General features: G+C 32.5%; 5 protein-coding genes across 5 annotated transcripts; 1 reads left to right on the top strand and 4 right to left on the bottom strand.

Annotated features, from left to right (window-relative positions):
- Positions 1-36: 36 nt before the first annotated feature.
- Positions 37-7,079, top strand: LOC145756088 (phosphofurin acidic cluster sorting protein 1-like). The gene is made up of 20 exons (XM_082572329.1): positions 37-168; positions 322-409; positions 528-617; positions 1,067-1,192; positions 1,549-1,714; positions 2,626-2,711; positions 3,062-3,202; positions 3,455-3,606; positions 3,827-3,905; positions 4,046-4,102; positions 4,185-4,275; positions 4,397-4,533; positions 4,723-4,946; positions 5,073-5,227; positions 5,500-5,731; positions 5,825-5,867; positions 6,142-6,293; positions 6,428-6,624; positions 6,694-6,807; positions 6,873-7,079. The coding sequence occupies exons 1-20, from the start codon at positions 77-79 to the stop codon at positions 6,977-6,979; spliced, it is 2,529 nt and encodes an 842-aa protein (XP_082428455.1). The 5' UTR covers positions 37-76; the 3' UTR covers positions 6,980-7,079.
- Positions 7,021-8,620, bottom strand: LOC145756091 (uncharacterized). The gene is made up of 4 exons (XM_082572332.1): positions 8,471-8,620; positions 7,696-7,967; positions 7,515-7,608; positions 7,021-7,431 (listed from the first exon to the last, which is right to left on the bottom strand). The coding sequence occupies exons 1-4, from the start codon at positions 8,471-8,473 to the stop codon at positions 7,294-7,296; spliced, it is 507 nt and encodes a 168-aa protein (XP_082428458.1). The 5' UTR covers positions 8,474-8,620; the 3' UTR covers positions 7,021-7,293.
- A 1,240-nt stretch (positions 8,621-9,860) lies between these two features.
- LOC145755156 (phosducin-like protein) lies at positions 9,861-11,386 on the bottom strand. The gene is made up of 3 exons (XM_082571378.1): positions 10,929-11,386; positions 10,708-10,833; positions 9,861-10,285 (listed from the first exon to the last, which is right to left on the bottom strand). Exons 1-3 carry the CDS (start codon positions 11,334-11,336, stop codon positions 10,031-10,033), a joined length of 789 nt encoding a protein of 262 aa, XP_082427504.1. The 5' UTR covers positions 11,337-11,386; the 3' UTR covers positions 9,861-10,030.
- A 988-nt stretch (positions 11,387-12,374) lies between these two features.
- On the bottom strand, positions 12,375-16,315 carry LOC145755725 (uncharacterized). Its single transcript, XM_082571974.1, has 14 exons — positions 15,854-16,315; positions 15,471-15,663; positions 15,264-15,394; positions 14,999-15,185; positions 14,678-14,865; positions 14,514-14,619; positions 14,227-14,419; positions 13,945-14,111; positions 13,676-13,853; positions 13,437-13,507; positions 13,129-13,300; positions 12,803-12,904; positions 12,621-12,726; positions 12,375-12,556 (listed from the first exon to the last, which is right to left on the bottom strand). Exons 1-14 carry the CDS (start codon positions 15,924-15,926, stop codon positions 12,375-12,377), a joined length of 2,049 nt encoding a protein of 682 aa, XP_082428100.1. The 5' UTR covers positions 15,927-16,315.
- Positions 16,309-18,002, bottom strand: LOC145754734 (small ribosomal subunit protein eS25-like). Its single transcript, XM_082570840.1, has 5 exons — positions 17,924-18,002; positions 17,517-17,681; positions 16,813-16,912; positions 16,539-16,573; positions 16,309-16,376 (listed from the first exon to the last, which is right to left on the bottom strand). Exons 1-5 carry the CDS (start codon positions 17,924-17,926, stop codon positions 16,344-16,346), a joined length of 336 nt encoding a protein of 111 aa, XP_082426966.1. The 5' UTR covers positions 17,927-18,002; the 3' UTR covers positions 16,309-16,343.
- Positions 18,003-18,822: the final 820 nt, after the last annotated feature.

Raw genomic sequence — 18,822 nt, forward strand, 5'->3', positions numbered from 1 at the left:
AATTTTTTTTACTATAATTGTTTGTCTGTTTGTGTTAGATTTAGGTTATCTTATTGTCTGTTAAGTAAATACAACTATGATCCGGGGGACCAGCAGTCAAGCCTCTGTGCCAATGAATTTATTTGCAACTTGGGAAATTGACAGATCATCTCCAAGCTGCATCCCCAGGTTATTAGATAATATTTTGTATGTAATAAATATTATATAATTTAATAACCATGTTATGCATTCATTTTTTATAATTAAATTTTATCATATATTTATTGTAGAGTTTTAGTATTTTGCAACTTAAAAAATGTCTACTCGAATTTTATTTTTTAGAATATTTAGCATGTCTGTTTGCAAGTTGGTGATACAAAGAGAACTCGACAAAGATGCGCAGTCAGTATTTGTTGCTGTAAAAATGCAGGTAAAATTTATGCCGTAAATTTTTATTAAAAGAAGAATGTTAATTATAAAGAAGAAAAAAAGGGTGCATTAAGGTATCATAAAATTTTTTTTCATTTATATTTTTTATTTTACACTAGGGATCAAAAAGAATATTTCGGTCAAATGAAATTTTTCTACCGAGCAATGGACAATGTAGTACAGCTTTGGAGTTAACATTTTCGTTACAGGTAAACCAATGTTTTCAGTACTTAATGTAATAAATTTTGATCCGGCAGCGTGGTGTAGTGGTAAGAACACTTGCTACACCACTCATGAGGTCATGGGTTCAATCCCCACTGATTTCATGCTGTAGCACCCTTGAGTAAGGCGCTTTAAACGGTATGAACTCCTGCTGAGCCAGCACTTAATCAGCAGCATAATTATCAGGCAATTATAATATATAATATCCCAAACTGCCACAGGCAACTTGAGACTGAGTCGGAGTAACTGATGTTACTCTATGTTTAAGTCGCGCATTCGACTTTCTCACATCGAGGATAAAGATATACACAAAAAAAAATAATTAAATGTTACATTAATTATTTATACACTATTTTATGGGACCCTAAATAAAATGTGTTGGTATGTATTGATTAATTGTTGCAAAGCATGTTGAAAACTGACCTTTTGTTTTTAGTATCCACACTTTATTAAGAGGGACGAAAACTGCTTACAAATTATGCTGCAACGCAAAAACCGCTACAAAAGTCGAGCAATGCTAGGCTACAAAACATTGGCTGTTGGTCGAATAGACATGGCCCAGGTACATCTTTATATAATACAAATTTAACTCAATACCACGAAGTGCTCTTACTTAGTTAAAATGGAGAGTAATGTGCTAATAAGCAATTTTTTTATTTATTTATTTTGGTTTTTTGCGCATTGATAAAAGTAAAGAATAAATACGATATACAATTAATATTACAACAATGCGACGGGAAAAAATGACAAAATTAATCTAATGATTTAAAACATGCCAAAAGTATTAATGTTTACATGAAGATTTTAATTATTTTATGGCATGGTCACCAAACCCAGGACATGGTCACCAAACCCGGAATATACAATGCCTCCATATAAAACACATAAACAAAATACTAGAATAGATATTATTTCTAGGTTATTCAATTCCCCATACCCCAAGAATCGATGGTCGAGTTATTTACATCAGGAAAAGAAAATCATGGTAATGGGGTAGTGGTAGCAGCACACATTATATGCACCAATATCAGCAGCTTACCCATCGATTCTGACATTGATAGCGAAAGAACGGGGAAACATCGCGGTTCGTATAATTTGTTATTGTTTTCGGGTGATATTTTTATAGGGGCCATGAAAAGTAAAATCACGTAAATGTACCGAACCAAAACAACTAAAATTGTTTCTCCATTTTTAAAAATTGGATTTAGTTTTTTTTTTCAAATATTTAAAGTTTGTATTTTACAAGCACTAATCTGTTATAGCACCTATAACATATGTTGTGCCACACTATAAGCTATTGACATACTAGCACATAAAATTTTATATCACATAAGTATTCCCAGTTTCCTATTGAAAACAAATTGTCCATGTTTGTTTAGTAGTTAATTTTTTTCTGTGGGCCCGCCAAGAAAGTTAGTACAACAAACAGTACAGTTATTTATATAGCGAGCACCAAAACTGTTGTAGCCAGTATTAAATTTCTAAGAATATTCAGCTCAACTAGTTTTCAATTTAAAACAAGGGCCAAAAAAGAGGAACACATTAAATTTTAATGAACTTTTCGGTTAGCTTCGGTATCCCAGAAGAATATTTTCGCACCTTGTGAATATTTTATTGATTTTTTTTTCTGTCTATTAGACAGTTGTTTTTATATACAGAAACAGCACAATAGATATTGAAATTGCCAGACAGAAACAAATAGATTAAATTTTGTTTTGTATTTAAAGGTAAACAAATATATAGTTGAGACTTATTTTTCAGCACTTACACAAGGAAAAGGGCTTGAATACTAAATTAAAATTTTATGTAAATTTATTATATACAATATAAGGAATATTTATTAAAAAAACAACCTTTAAAAGTAAGGAATCATTTTTACTCTTAATATATATATTCCAAATTACTTTTAATATGTTATTAAATGTTTTTTTGCATAGAGATAAAAATTAAAGAAAAAAAATTTCAGAAATCTTATAATCGTTAAATTTTTCTTAGATCGTTCTCCAGATGTTGACAACTATTCTGACGAAGAAGATGAAACATACTCTTCTGACCAGGAGCTAGGAAGTGATAATCCTCAGGTAGAAATAAAATTGGGATAGAATTTTGACTAGTTAAGATGGGTAATTAATAGGAAAACATTGCAATCAAAAATTGTTTGAAAAAAAAACATTGTTTGTTAATTTGTTTTGTATAGGGATACCCCGCAAGTTTGTTGGATATCAGTAATTCAAGTGCATGTTTCTCTACATTATGTTTTATCATTTAATCTTAAATATGCACGACTTTAATTTAATCTGCATCATGAAATATTCAATAAAGTTAAACATAGATCTGCAGATTTCTCTTTTTCTCCACCCTAAATCTTTAGTATGCAACTTTTTTCAAGGGCACTTTATTTAACTTAACTAATTTTAAAACATTTCTTAAGGAATTTGCAGACGACGAAGCTCAACGCAGAAAGAGGAAAAGTCGTCGAAAAGTCCGGATGTCTTCATCGTCACGACAACAGAATTTTATTAAAACAAAAGTGGCAGCGCTGCTTCGTAAATTCAAACAAGTCGCCGATGAGGTTTTTTAAATCAATATGATATTTTACTTTTTAGGTTCTTACTAGAAGGCCCTGTATAGGAGATGCAGTGATACCTTATTTAACAAATTTATTGTTGTTTTGTCAATTTAAAGGTTTTATTTAAAATCATTTTGGTAAAAATACAGTTTTTTCAACCCAGCTAAATAATTTATCATTTTCTATTACTCAAATGTATTATTTTTGAAATTCTTTTTTTGCCACATGTAGAGACTAAATATTTGTTTATTTTAGGATCTTGAACCCGGCATGTCTCAGGACCAAGACAACAACACATCTGAGCATCATTATTTATTTGACGATCTGGACGATTTTAATTTAAGCGACAGCTGCCCAGAGGTGGAAGATAACATCAGTATAATATCCACACCCAAGCCTCAGTTAAGGTAAAAATAAAATTGAAAAACTAGGTCATGGGACATCTAGTAGAAACAAATGTTATTTCAAGGCTTGGGAGGGGTTTGTAAGGTAGTTATTAACTATTTAAAATCTTGCCTCTGTACCCCTACTATAAACAAGATGGTAAGATCTGAAAAATCTTCATCTGATCTTTGTTATGTTGAGAAAACGAAAAATAATAAATTAAAACTCTTTGCTTTTTTTCAGGCCATTTTTTGACCGAATTTCCCACTCTAGTTCGCAGACAGAAATCAGCAGCTTGCGTGACCATCTTGCACCAGAAGAGGTAAACATTTGTTTTCCTATTTCTTTTATCATCTTAAGTTTTAGCAACTTAAGAGCATTTCTTATATTGTAGTACTATGTAAAAGTTTAAGAGATTCTAAACAAGATATTCTTGTTAAACTATCCTTTCTTTTTGTTTAGACTTACTATCATGAGGATAAATTTGAAGTTCCATCAATTAGAAACAAAAATGAAGAGGTAAATATACAACAGAATTTTTTTCGTTTTTATTGCATATAATCATGGTGTAGTAAAGGTAATTATTTTTTTTTTGTATTAGGCGAATCCTTTTAAAAATAATTTGGAAGAAAATACTTCACTGCTCAACCCAGGAAGTTGGAAAATTGAACAACCTAGTCTCCAAAACAAAGGTTTTAAACAACTTTGATTTTAAATGAGATTTAAATGTGCTTTAAATTGTTCATTGTAGACCTTAGACAAGTAAAGTTAATTTTAAAATACATTGTACAACCAAAACTCTTGTGCATCTAGGATCGAATTCTGCTCCAAGCTCACCCGAAGTAAGTCATCCTCCAAGAATCAAGGACTCTTCCAAAAAAACATGGAATCGATCCGCGTCATTTAAAGATAGTCATATCAGCAGAAATATCGAGGATCGCAAAGCATCGGTAAACTTAAAAAATTTTGAGTACTTTAATGGGAAATAATAATAGCAAAAAAAAACACACCTTAGAATTTCAAACTGTATCTAAGTTACAAGTCTGTAAGTAAGATATATATCTTACCAAGCTAAAAAAAGGGCAAGGCTGTACATTTATTTTTCTAAACTTCTTAAAAAACTTGTTTTATTGTTTTAGATGGCATATAAGTCTCACTCAAACGATTCTCTGTCGGAAAATGAATTTACGATGAAGTCTCTGCCAGAAACTCTGTTTTTGGTTGACGGCAATGACAAGCTGGGTCGATTAATCGGGAATGCCCTTAAAGCCCCAAACTTGGGTCTTACCCCACCCATTGTCACCCGTAGTTCGATGGATATTCAATCAATTTTTTCTAGTTTTTTACTGCAACTACATAAATAGTGAGTCATGAAATCTGAAGAAATTTTCGGCAGGTTTTTTGATTTTTTGTTAAGTAATTTTAACTCTGGCCTTAGGAAATAAAAAAAAGATTTTACTTTTTTCAGCAAAATTTTGCTTTTTTGTAGTATGAATAACAATTCGCAATCACCTACTCCTGTTAAAACAGTAGTTCTAGGAAGCGATCACTACTTAAACTTGGTGCTACGAGAATTTGTTGAACATCTTTCAGCAAAATCATCGGATTGGCAATCGTTTGTCGTGTTCTACTTTGTTCCATTAGGTGAGTTTTTATTGTTCTTCAATCATGGACTTTTGGCCATATGAAAAGATAGAAGGGGCAACCATATGCTGTGGTATACGCATTTTTATTGTTTTTATGAGAATTACCATTCTTTTTAGAAGGGGCCTTTTTGCATAAAACTGGGGCCTATAAAACATTTTTAAAGCGGGGTGATGTCTTTCTGCGGCATTCAGTAATTAATTAGAATTTTAAGTGGTGAACCCATAACTAAATATTCCAGATTGTGAAAAATTGACTTTTTTGAAAATCAGGTATCAATAAAATGACAAAATATCTGGGCTCTGTTGACCCTCGCTATGCTTCTCTGTTTCTCGAAATTTCCTGGAAAGAACTCGTGGAAAGATTTTCTGACCCTGTTGACCGAAGCACGGAAAACCAGGATCTGCTTACCTTGGCCTCAAAAATAAAAGAATACTTAAGTGAAGCAACTGTTACTGTGTCCCTTCCAATAGCGGAGGCAATGGTCACATTTAGGCAACACAGGTATGCAAAGGGTTACCTTGGCTCAATTTAAACTCAGTATTTTTAATTAATTAATTGATTGTGTTTCTGATGAGAAACTTTTTTATTGTTTAGCGGCGATGAAGATTGTTCACAAAAGTTTCTTCCATTTATTTCGGTAAGTTGGCAATAAACAAGTGTTAATTATTTTTCCTTTAAAAACTTTTTTTTAAAAATGCCTCATAAGTATTGGTTAAACAATGTTTATAATAGAGGGACATTGTGTATATACTATATGGGCATAATCACTCAGTGCATGCAGGCCGATTTGTAATTTCCTGTGCCTTAAAAACAAAAACAACAGACTGTGAGCTGGCTTATTTCCTGTACACGCACACACGTCACTTCACTGTGCGTTGGTTGTCTTATAAAATTTCAAAACTCTATTGCAGGAAGTCAGGGTTGGAGAAAACGAGGTAAACTCGCTGGATTCGGACAGAGAAGAGGTGCCCACTACTATGCAACAAACCGGTGCTTCGCAAACCACGGCCCCAGCCCCTCTTTTTACTTCACCCCCATCATCACCCTCTGTAGCTTTTCCCAAGTAAATTTTTTGTGTGGTTATGTTTTGAAATTGCAAAAAAAACAAAAACAATTTTTTGATTTGGAATAAACAAATTTTCATTTCATGTACTTGCGTTTTAAATAGTAACGCAATTATTTTTTTTCTAACTTCAGCTTGCCTGTGCCGACAACAACAACGCCAGAAGTAAAGCTTGGACTCCAGGTTGATTACTGGAAAGACCGTGACGCAAGCAAATACACTCTTAAGACCAATTTTAAGTCTTTCCACGTCAGTCGTTTACCTCAAACCGGAGAAAGGTCGTCTCCCGGCTTAACTTTGGACATTGTGACAAAGGGAAAAAAGATAATAAGTAAGCTGATATTTTAATATATTTCTTGATTTGCTTACTTGGCTTTGATCATGTTTTATTTTTGCACAGTGAGATTGCCTGGAAAAAAAGGTAAAGAGAGAGAATCAGAAACAAGAAGCCAAGCTGTCGGGAACATAAGCAGATTAATTTGCACATCGAAACACCAGCACAGCTTGCTAAAAGGTACCCAAAGAACAATTCATCAAAAAAATCTGTGCTACCATTGACCTCTTTACTTTTTTATCTAGTTAAAATCGATGGAGTGGAGTGGAAGGGAATCAAGTTTTTTCAACTCTCGGCACACTGGTCCACTCACGTTAAGTCCCTTCCTGTTGCAGTGTTCTCTTCCTTCTAGCTAGCTCCAAAAACTAATTCTTGTGCAATCATCAATTTTTTTTAAGCTAATTAGTTATATTTTATTGCCATTGTTATACTTATTTATTACATTTTACAGATAAAAGAAAACACTCTTAATGATACAATGAGGGTATACAGTTCCTTTTTAAGTAAGCATTTATGAGGATAGTCACTAAAATCTAGCAGATGGGCTGTTTATGTAGAACATTAACCTATTTAGAATACCAAATATGTTAATGCTGCAATACCAATAAAAAAAATTCGTCGAATGAATCACAAGAAGCGTTGCCTGGTGATTTACGACGGGCCAAATTATTCTGCAGCATCATCTATCTCTTGTTTTGTAGTTTTGCAAATGGTATAGGGTTTATCGGCATGGGCTGCGGTGACCGCCTTTTCCATTATTGTCTTAACCAATTCCTTTGCCTTAGCTTCAGAATTGCCATTAACCTATAGGGAAAAATACCGAAAATCATTTAGTAAAAACCGCCACTCTAGCAGTGCTATTTAAGACCTAAAAAGTTTATATTTACCTGGATAAAGTGTTTGCCCTTAAATTTGGATTTAACATATTCAGTGGTGGTTCCCATAATTAATTTCTTTCTGAGGGGGCAACATTCGGACACCCTAAAAAAATCAAAATAAAAAAGTTAAATAAAATATATTTTCTACAATATATTTAGTATAAAATTAAAATAGTCAAAAGTAGCATACCAGGTGACTGTTACAATATCGTGGATAGTTCTTTCTGCCCCCTCAGGTAAAAGATCAGCAACAAACACAATCCAACCCGAAGTTTCATCAAACAACTTTAAAATGTCAAAAAAACTAGTCAGGTCCTGGCGTAGAATTAAAGCCTCTTGAATTACTTCGGTATTTTTTTTGTTGGTTGTAAGCTTTAGTGCTGCAATACATTCAGGTTTATCCCCAAAATCCTTAAATTGGATGTCTTCCACCTTTTTCTCGAATGTGATTCCAGAAATAGACTATATAACAATAAATTTAACAATTTATTCTTTATGTAAAAAAAGCCGACTTCAAGCCCACTATTGCCCGACCCAGACTAACACAACCTGGGTTCTTTTTGGATACCTTATAGATGCCTGGTGCCTAGTAGACTACCATGCGGACTTGTGTTAAGCCTAGTGTACTATGAGCTTGGCGACCAAAACTGGTATAGTTGGTAAAAATTTTATGAAAAATTTACATTTCAAAAACTTTGCCAGATTTAACCACTATCTGAATATGTGAAATAACGTTTGTGCTGGGCAAAATTTATCATGGAAATCTGCTGTTTAGTAGGAACTTTGGGCTTCTGCTCTTAAGGAGTAAGTTATGTTGTTAGTTAGTTCCTTATATAACATGGAAGCAGTAAGCCCAAAACAAAGAAATTATGCTACTGGTCTTTTTAATAATATGATGGTGGCCCAATATAAATAAAGTTCAATGATTTTTATGAAATAATAAAAAGTTTAATAACTTAACTTACCATTGCCGAAGGTCCGTTTGGTAATTAAACCTTGTTTTACTTAAAAACTATAACCTAAAAAGAAAAAAATATTATTTTAAAAAAATCTTGCAAAGACACTTATTTCCCAATGCTTACAGACTAAAATGTCATATTTTGGACGTTACTTTTACCAACATTACAGACAAACAACATTTTCTTGTACTTTCAAACGCACGAATCCTTAGATCGTTAAGCAGTTTAATTATTTTTATAAAACATCAATTGTCTGGCTTTGCGCCGGACCGGCGAAATGATTTTAAAACTGAAATTTTAATTCAACGTATCAAAGCATTAGTGATCTTAAACTGTTAAACAATTTAGTGTGGCAAGTATTATCATTTATTTAACGCATCTTTTAACAAATCTAGCTACCTCATGCCAACGCCCAGCCCTTTTACGTTTAAAACCTCTGCAACGCATCGACGCCTTAAAGGAAATTCTTCTTGATTTTTTGTTTTGCCCTTATAAGGATTTTGACGTGGTAAACGGTATCGAATAAATGTGAAAATAAGGAAAAAAATTATTTTTACCTAATTTTTTATTAAATAATTAAAAATTTGTCTGATAGTTATATTGGCATTGGTTCCGTCAAATTACTTGTTTTTTTTAAATATAAAGACTAATATATGGTATTGGATACTTCCTTAACAAAATGGGTCATTAGGCTATATATGAAAATTCCAATCTTGGCATAATTTTTGTGCGTCCATAAAAAACAGTAAGAATGCAAATAGAGGTAAAATTGTACAAATCAACTACGCAAAAGAATATTTGTTACACAATTAATGGGTTTTAACAAATAAAATCAATTTTTACATCGTGCAAATTGTGGCAATCATGGGCATTAAACGCTTATTGTAATAGCGGCTCCTTAAAGTTTTTAAGGACTCTTTAAAAAAAATTAGAAATCACCCATATAATAATCATGATGACAGACAATATTCCTGACATATTATTAAAAAAACCATCGGGCTTAAATCGCCAATTTACTGACATCAGGCTAAGGCTATAAAAAATTTAAAAAAATAAATTGTAAAACCAAATGTCGGCATAGAAAGGGGTTAGTAGAAAAATGCCTTACGTGGTAAAAACCATGGACTCAGTTAAATATCCATTTGGTAAAATGTTTTTTGTTGATACGACCATGACAGTAAGCCCGTCTAATAAAATCGATTTACAGCATGGCTAAAATTTTTAATCATGTAAGCCTATAGATTATTCTTATATTATCAGACAATTTTAAAATCCCTCTTAAATTCCTAAATTTAATGATTTTTATTATTCAGGAGAATTAATTGAAATACATGCCCACGTTTTAGTTTTTTTGTTAGGTTTTAATACATAAAAACAAATAACATCACGACTAAGTAGTTAAACTGACAAAAAGCGATCGATAAAAGCCATTTTTAAGACATTGCACAACGTAAAATTTTATTAAATTCTGTATAAAAACCCAGAATGTTGTGAAATGTAAAAAAAAACAATTTCGAACAGCCCGATAAATAACCTTTTATGACATTTAAAAATTAAAAACGTTGCCTAGTCACTGTTTTCGTTACTGCTGTTGGGTTTTTTGTCCGGAAGTAACCCGTAGCTGTTTAAAAAATATTCCAAATCGCTAGCATAAAAGTCCTGGCCCAATTTTTCAGACACGTTTACAAAATTGCCGATTATCGCATTTGCTTTATACACTAATATTGCTGGTAAACCGTTCTCGACAAAATCTTTGGACACTCCGGCGTCTCTTGCGTTGATTCGACAAAATTTAACGGTGGAATAGTCGCTCGCCAACGACTAAAAATAAAAATTTAAATAAAAAAACTAAATAATTAGGACAAAGAATAAATTCTTTAGGACTTTTTTAACAACGTTAACCGGCAGCGTAGTGTAGTAGTCTGAACACTTGGCTTCACTACATGAGGTTTTGGATTTAATTACCACCGATTTTATGTGGTAGCACCCTTGAGTAGATAAATGGTATAAACTCGTGCTAAGCCATCACTTAATCAGAAGCGTAATTATCAGGCAATTATAATCTATAATATCCTGAACTTCCAAAGACAATTCAAGACTGGGTCAGGATAACTGATGTTACTATATGTTTAGGTCACAAAGTTGACCTTTCTACAACATTTCAATATTAAAAGGGTTACTTTTTACCCCTTTACTTGTCGGGGCGTAATAAAGGTTTGTTATTTGAGATTTTCACTACTTACCCTTAAACACCCATTTAAGGCTTGACAGGCTGGAATATCTTCTTTGTAAATATGGATTACAATAGTGACACATTTCTTTTCATTTTCAATTTCTTCGACATAGTTCGAACAGTTGAGATCTGTCACCTTTATTCAAAATTTGACAAAATACAATTTAAAATTATATGGCAACAAGCCATAATTAAAAGAAAAATGTAAAAACATACAGGTATACCACAAACCTTGCCAAAAGTGATACCAGCCCATTTTGAAGCAAACTTTTTCTGAAGCTCCACAATTCTTTTCTTATTGTAATATTGTAAAAATGAAGCATCCTCCTCATCAATATCCTCATCTTTGCTCTCGCCCGCTTTCGGATCGCAAGTCAGTGATAGTTTGTTGATTAGTTCTCTCCCTTTTTGTTCTTGTTTTAGTCGGTTTTCGTACTCCATGCGCTTATAACGACGCCAGTCTTCAATGACTCCTTTCGGCCCAGTCTGCACAACATCTTTTCCATTTGTTGGATGACTTCTTGGTTCTTCTTGACTCTTGGAGATCACAGAGGTTGGCTCCTCTTCATCTTCACTTGAACTGCAATAATAGTCAACCTTTTCACCCAGCATTTTATCGTCGGTTGAATTTAAGGCCATGTTTTAAAATTTTGTACTCAATCTTTTTTAAACTAAATGCTAAATTTATATTCACCTAAATAATAAGCAGAAATATTCATTATTTGCAGGCTAGTAGATTTAGTATATAAGTAACAAAATTAACATGTTTTAATGCAATATATTTTTCTATTGATGCGGCAAACTAATTTTTACAACAAACAATATCAATTCTCTCTTAAGCAGACAGGTCATGAATAATTAAAGGCCAATTACATCACAACAACACTTTCTTGGTTTTTGTTAAGCTCACTTACTGTCTTATTGTAATTACAAGTGACATATAAAATAATCCTCTTACATTTTACAATTTGCAATACAAACTGACAAAGAAACCCTGACAATATCTAATTAAAAAGTCCAATAATGAAAGTGAGTAACTACTGAGAAAAAATGTTAGGCTTCCTAAATTTTATTTTTTGCAATCTTTACATCTATTAGTAAGAGTTACAAATTAAAAATATTTTTACTTTACTTAACTGCTAATTAATAACAAATTAATAATCAACGGTAATTTTATAAATAATCAGATAATCCCACATTCTGATATTTGTTTAAAATGGAGTTTTAATTAATGTATTACTTCTGCTCTGCCTGCTTGTACGCTTAATAGAATATTAGTTGTCTTATTTTTTACAATAATAAACTGGCAAAGAAATTAGACAGCTCGGGTCGATTAAAAATTGCGAAAGGCTGACTGCCAAATCATTTTATAGAGTATAGAGACAGATTAAACCGTATTATAATCCTACTCGCAAAACTGCTGGCAGTAATCTTATGCCAGCACATACAAAAAAAAAAGGCCTACTGAAACTGCAAAATTGAGGTTTCTTACATTTTAAATTATGTTTCACTAAAAGTTTTTAAATGAAGTCGCTTACTCAATTTTTTCTTATTAATATAGAGATATGGGGAAATACCCTGGATAAGTCTAAAAATGAAGTTGCCAATAAATTATCTAAGTTATTTTTTTAAATTTAGAACACAACGTACAGTAATTTAGCATATAATTGACCAAGGTCACAATCCAATATATTTATTATTTGAATTTTTGCCAGCATTTAAATTTCCTGAACGTTTTCGTTCAACAAGCAGCCAAATCACAACACAGCCAAGAAAAACAATTATAAAATACATCATATTTGTATAGCCTGCATCAACATCCTTGCCAACTGATACGACTTCTTCTTTTTGAAGATTTTCTGTTATTAAATATGATTAGAACCTTAAAAAATACGAATCGTTACCAACGTAACATAGTATTACCCGTGCACGTTTTATCATTCGCAGATAACTGCCACCCTGATGGGCATCCGCATTGGACATTTTCATTGGTTTGTTGGTGACAAACATGCGAGCAATCCCCGTTGTTCTTAAACAATAAAATATAAACAGATGAGATCACTTTTATACTTTACATTTAAGCCTTTTTTGTGTGTCACACTTACAACCGAGCACGACTTTCGTTGACTTATTTTCAAAGGCCCAATTTCAATTTTGTGATATTCAAAATTATCCACGTTTCTCTTTTTTCGTGCAGGACTGCAGTTCTGCAAGTATGTATAAGTTTACTTTTAAAACACATTAGTAGTTTTGCATTATTTAACAAGCAGTAATTAAAATTTACCTAAGGAAAACAAGCCTAAAAAAACAAGGCTATATAGATTTCTGTCAATTTAAACACTAATAGTTTAGTCAAGATATTTTCGTTTGTATTGAAATATTGAAAAGATAAAGTTACAAGCATGAGCGGTTTTAAATGCAATTTACTTACAGGTGGCATTCCGCACATTGATCCAGGAATTGAATTAACACAGACCGACACGTTACATGCTACGTACAGAAGACTATCAAAATCTGCCGTCCACACGAATGATTCAAAGTAGAAGCGATATCTAGTCAGTTTCGGAGTATTTATTATAAATACGGATGGCGAAACTGGACACCTTAATACATAAAAATTGTCCTTTTTAAATATGTAAGAATTGTTATAATTCTCAAGTATTCACAAATAACAAAAAGAACGCTAAACAAACGTAGAAATCTTGATTATGTAAAGTTAATTATGATAAATAAACCCACTGATCATCAATAAGAACGTATACGAGTGGGGTCGTCATGTTTGTGCTATTTGTCACCCAACATTTGTCAACCTATAAGATTGTAAAGACATTTTTTAAATGTTTAAAATTCGAATAATTACACTTATTAGTTCAATATGCTAACTTAATGTGCCGTTGCAAGATAGTATTTCTATTTTGTATTACTATATCGGCCAGGCTTTTTTGCATAGCAAACAATTTTTAAGTTGTTATACGTACATTTAGCACGAGGTCGCTTTGTTTTGTCAGGACTTCTACTCCAACGAAAATTTCGTCAGGTACGTATACGGTTGGAGTTGGTGGCGCCGTAAAAAGCTCCTGTAGCCCCTCGTCCATTCCCAATAAAAGCTGAACCGCATAAGTCCCTTGCTTGTCACCCAAGTCAATAAGAACTTCTCTAAAAGTTTAACAAATTGACAAGCCTCTAAAACACTCCCTTTATTGAATATTTTAGAAAACCTTACAATAAGTTTAATTCTAATATATACCTAACTAAAGGTTCGATTCCAACGTCGCTCGACGGCATGTAGTTGCGAGGATAAGTGCAGCTGAAGTCAACTTTGATGTCTGTTGGAAAGTCGACAATGCTTTCGTCCAGGTTGTAAACTTCGCGAGATCGGATGGTGTACTTGTACTGAATGTGAGTGTCATTTTCCTTAAATCAACAAAATCCAAAATGTTAGCCTGCACCAAAAATAGTCCATACGTCCAAGTCTGTTTAGTTTTAATAATTTGATAATTAACTTGGCATAATATGTCAATTAATTTACGCTTATCCTTGCACCACACGTGTCAAAACCATCGTCTATGGTAAACACTAGATTCCTGCCGGACAGAGTGTTCTCTAAACGAGGGATGCAGTTGCCAATAACCTCACCCGGGTTGATTGGACCTTCTCTGTTCGAGATAACAAAGTCTTCCAACAGATCAATTTCCAACACAACTAACGCACATCTGTCCAATCTAAGTAAAAAAAAACATGTGATAGATTTGATATGAAACAATTTTTGTGGCCTAAAAGTTAAGCTACTAATTTGCAGCACGATTTTAAACTTACACCACTAAGATTCGATCTTCTAAACAGTTTACAACCAAAGCTATTTGTTCGATAACGTTCTCAATATCAGTTACATTTATTTCAACGTCCATACATGATGTTCTATCTGAAAAGAAGATATATGTAAATGCTTTGAAATACAAGAATCTTAAACGTAGGCTTACTTGGTCGAAGATTTGCTCTTTGGATAGTTTCCAATGAAAAAGGAGGAGCCAGCGTCGACGATTGCCTGGTCATAGAGGCTACTCTAGTAGACCAACATCTGCCACAAGATTCGTCGCTTTCGCCGCCTTCAAATTCGTAATCAGTCAGGGATCCCGCATTTTCAGAAAGTTCACGACATGTACAGGTACTATATTTTAACATATAAAAAAATAAAACTATCCACTTCATAATTCTGTTCTTAAAAAGCTATAAAAGTTAAGTAACCGTTGTTGCTGCTGCTGCTTTTTATGAAGAATGTTAAATTCACGGACCATACTTACGGACAAATAAAATCATTTTCAACTACTTCCAAAACATCGTCAAGCATAATAAGAGTCCTGTCGTTTGCAATAGTTGTAACTGGCATAAAAGTTTGCATTAAATCAGTTTGGTAAGTATTTCTGTTCACCATCGGGCAGAAGTTATCGTCGTCGGGACTGTCGTCCAAATCCGAAAGAAACCTATCACCTTTTAGAACAAAAGTTATTAAACAAGCGGCGTATTTGGGCTTAAATGTGTTTAAAGTACCCTAGGATTGGGCTTTACCTTCATACAATTCACCCAAAGTAGCATTACCATACTGCACAATACACTCTTTAAGGTTTTCTGCAATAGACGAATTTCTAGCCACAAGGGTATTAGAAGCAGCGAGCCAGCACTGTACAGAATCATCACCGCTAGATTTGAAGTTAATTAGGTGTATTTGAATTCGTAATAAAAGCATATGTATAATTTTAAAAGCCAGTAACATACGCGCATGTTGTTAAAGAGGTATCATCAAACCAAGCAGCGTGCAACACAACGTAGTCGACTGGTCCTCCCCAATTTAGGTTCATGTCTCTTTCTTCGATCGCCTCAGCCAACAAGCAATCGGTCATAAAATCTCGCAAGGTCTCCTTGTCCGCTTCCTGTCTTTTACCAAAATCAGAAACTCCGCCGTGACAACCTGCATAATATTTGTATCCTATATAAGCATTCAGAGTGCTTAAAGCAGTACACTTTAGGATATAAAGGCAACTAAATGCAGTCTGGTCTAGCTTTGTTGGCTTACTTTTTAAAGACGAGTTTCAAAACATTAGAAGATTGTATAAGTCAGGCTATATGACCTTGTTATTAACTAAACTTATACCACTTACCTTGAACTGTTTCAGGGAAGTAAGCACTAAAGAAAAACATACATCCCACCGTTAAAAATGCCTTATTCTTCATATTCAATACCTTTTCTTCACAAACGACTAATCTTAAATCTTGTAATGTACGGTTTACCAAACGATATGCGATGATTTATACAATAAGCGCATCCGTTTATAGCCAATACAATTACTACTTAATTCATTTCATTGTAAGAGGTTGGATTGTTTTCGGATATGATAAACAGCTTACTTACTTAAACACATCTGCGTCAGCTAAAGATCGCGATCGCTTCCTAAACAATTTACTATACGTATATGTAATATAGTAAACTAGATTTCTTATAAATGCAATAACAATTAAACTATAAACATTTTGATGTTTAATAACACCCATATTGATTAAGCGTATTGTTATTGCTTACAAAAGCACTGTTTTTCCTTGAAACAAAAAACACAACTCAATTTATGCACATTTTATTTAAACTGTTTCCCACTATTCTTCGGTGGTCGCTCTGGTATAAATAACCTTGTAATAAAAATTTTTTTTTTTAAATACAAAAAACAACGTAATATATATTTGGCAGCGTGGTGATGGTTAAAACACTTAACATTTCTTTAAAATATGCTGGGTTCATTAAAAAGAGATTAAGTAAATATTTGTTTATTAAAATGCCTTAATAGTTTTTACCTGTGCACTATGTTTAGTAACTTCCTTAATAAGACCTGAAAAAATAAATATGCATCGATTTAAACTAAAAAAAATTTAACTCCACTTTTATAATACACCTCAAGGTGGTAAAAACACATAAAAAATAATTTTAAAACCTAAAATAGTAACACCATTACAGTTTTCCTAAATTGCTATTTTATTTTCTAATTAATAAGAATTAGTATGCATTGATGAAGTATATACAATCACATAAAAAACATAAATAAAACTAAAATATTTAATGCTATTTTACCTTTGTTAAGAAGTTCAATGAGGGCTTTGCGGGCAAGAGAACCACGAACCTTCAGTCTTTCAGAAACAACAGCAGGTGTTATCAGTTTATATTTGGGTACCTGCACGAATTTGTTAACTTAAATAAAATTAAAAATTAAATATTGTTAAAAAAAATAAAAAGATGCCATTTGCATACCAATTTTTTAATATACCTAAAAAATTTATATACTGATTAAATAAAATAAATTAATTGCCGGCAAACTTAACCTACTTAAATTTAAAATTCATTTGTTTTGGTAGATTTTACAAGCACCAAAGTTAATGTTTTAGTAAAGCAACCTAGTAACCGTAGAACATATAATACTTTTAATTCCCTTAGGCACATTCACAGATAATTAAAAGCATAAATAATAGGTTATATGACTGCAATGAAGACCTCAATTAATTTAACATTGCACTACCATTACAATAATTTAAAAAAATAAAAGTAAGGTAGTAAACAAACACAAAAAATCATCATAATATTAGTAACACTGTTCATACGTAGTAAAATATTTAATAACTTAATGCAACATATTTAAAGTTATTTAAACTAAACTAATTTTAAAGTTTATTGAAAACCAAAAATCACCCTAAAATATAAGTATAAATGATCTTATGTTAGGTATAAGTTGCAGCCTACTTGTCATTCTGTTAAAAGGTTAACCAAAAAATTATATGTACCTCGTTGTAAAGTTTGTCGTAAGTTACTTTATCGAATAAAACCAAGTTGTTAAGCTTGTCTCGGGTTTTTCCCTTGGACCACTTCTTCTTCTTGGCCTTACCGGAACCTGATGGCTTTCCTGCCTTTTGGGAGGTCTTTCCACCTTTTTGTTGCTGCTTTGGCGGCTAAAATTATAAATTGTAACTTAGTAAAACGGGCAAGTATAAAAAGACACATTAAAAAACGTAATTATTTTTTAAAGTATTCTGTTTGCCATTAACCAACTTTGCCACCAAAACATAGCGATAATTTCATTACTTAATTGATTAGAGACTGTTTTTGTTTAACAATTGTTATGATATGTTTGTGTACAATTGGAGAAATTTAAGAAAACTTACGTTAAACAAGTTAAAAAGTAAAAACATACCATTTTATTGCATGTACAGCTTGAAAAGAAAGTTCCCGGATGATTTTATTCACAACACCACGGTAAACGTTAGTTCGCATACACACGTGTGTATTTATAATGTTTCTATTTTAAAGTTGTTGCAGTGTGTTAAAAAAAAGTTATTTGTTCTACTTTTAAATACTTTTATGTGTTTTTTAAACAATTTTGATATTTTTACATTTATTAAAATACACAACAAATAAATTTCACTAAAATCGCTGTGATGTTTGATTTTGGTATGAGGGAATACCTAGAGCGGCTTTTATCGTATATTCTGCACAAATCCTAGAAATCTCCTTATCAATGTTGTCTTTTGCCTCTTGTGATGTTAGATCAGTTTTCAAAGACGGTTTTGGTGAAACATTTGTCAGTCTAAGCTTAGAGAATTGTTCCGGTAGACTTGGACGAGGGACGGTATTGCACATATTTGTATTATTATTTAAATCACGATGAGGTAACAACATTCTGGTGAAGGGTAATCTTATCAAATGCGGCGGAGGAACTGGGTGGTTTCCAATAAATAACGGCCTTGGATATGGGCCCATTAAATTAGCAGATGAGCGTAATAAAAGAGGAATTGTACTTAGCGGAGGCGGAGGTTGATTTATATTAGGAAATGGAATTCCATTCAAAAAAGGGTGGGGGTAAAAAACAGGAGTATTATTTTGGATTGGGTTAACGTCTTTCTTGCAAACAGTTGGTTCCTCCTCAAATAAACTTTTCAGACTGGAACGCTTTCTCCCAGCATGTAACTTCCTTCGCATCTCGGCATATGAATGACTTTTTTGACGTGACTTATTTCTAATCACCTACAAAAAATTTAAAATATAAAATTTGTTAAAAAGTGCATTGTTCAAATTTTTAAACCATTTGATTAC

Source organism: Corella eumyota, chromosome 6 (genome assembly GCF_963082875.1).
Source record: "Corella eumyota chromosome 6, kaCorEumy4.1, whole genome shotgun sequence".
In the NCBI taxonomy this organism is placed as follows: domain Eukaryota; kingdom Metazoa; phylum Chordata; class Ascidiacea; order Phlebobranchia; family Corellidae; genus Corella; species Corella eumyota.

What these genes read in the sequence shown, in the direction of transcription:
- LOC145756088 (XM_082572329.1), top strand. Translation starts at nt 77, where the DNA reads ATGATCCGGGGGACCAGCAGTCAAGCCTCTGTGCCAATGAATTTATTT. An exon ending in GTTCTACTTTGTTCCATTAG is followed by an intron (nt 5,228 to 5,499) that starts GTGAGTTTTTAT and finishes TTTGAAAATCAG; the next exon opens with GTATCAATAAAATGACAAAA. An exon ending in CCAGCACAGCTTGCTAAAAG is followed by an intron (nt 6,808 to 6,872) that starts GTACCCAAAGAA and finishes TTTTTTATCTAG; the next exon opens with TTAAAATCGATGGAGTGGAG.
- LOC145756091 (XM_082572332.1), bottom strand. An exon ending in GATATTGTAACAGTCACCTG is followed by an intron (nt 7,609 to 7,695) that starts GTATGCTACTTT and finishes TGATTTTTTTAG; the next exon opens with GGTGTCCGAATGTTGCCCCC. An exon ending in AGGGCAAACACTTTATCCAG is followed by an intron (nt 7,432 to 7,514) that starts GTAAATATAAAC and finishes TTTTCCCTATAG; the next exon opens with GTTAATGGCAATTCTGAAGC.
- LOC145755156 (XM_082571378.1), bottom strand. Translation starts at nt 11,336, where the DNA reads ATGGCCTTAAATTCAACCGACGATAAAATGCTGGGTGAAAAGGTTGAC. An exon ending in CTGGTATCACTTTTGGCAAG is followed by an intron (nt 10,834 to 10,928) that starts GTTTGTGGTATA and finishes TTTTGAATAAAG; the next exon opens with GTGACAGATCTCAACTGTTC. An exon ending in CCTTAAATGGGTGTTTAAGG is followed by an intron (nt 10,286 to 10,707) that starts GTAAGTAGTGAA and finishes TTTTATTTTTAG; the next exon opens with TCGTTGGCGAGCGACTATTC.
- LOC145755725 (XM_082571974.1), bottom strand. Translation starts at nt 15,926, where the DNA reads ATGAAGAATAAGGCATTTTTAACGGTGGGATGTATGTTTTTCTTTAGT. An exon ending in TTTGGGTGAATTGTATGAAG is followed by an intron (nt 15,186 to 15,263) that starts GTAAAGCCCAAT and finishes TTGTTCTAAAAG; the next exon opens with GTGATAGGTTTCTTTCGGAT. An exon ending in GAAGATCGAATCTTAGTGGT is followed by an intron (nt 14,420 to 14,513) that starts GTAAGTTTAAAA and finishes TTTTTTACTTAG; the next exon opens with ATTGGACAGATGTGCGTTAG.
- LOC145754734 (XM_082570840.1), bottom strand. An exon ending in ACGACAAACTTTACAACGAG is followed by an intron (nt 16,913 to 17,516) that starts GTACATATAATT and finishes AAATTCGTGCAG; the next exon opens with GTACCCAAATATAAACTGAT. An exon ending in TTACTAAACATAGTGCACAG is followed by an intron (nt 16,377 to 16,538) that starts GTAAAAACTATT and finishes TTTTATTACAAG; the next exon opens with GTTATTTATACCAGAGCGAC.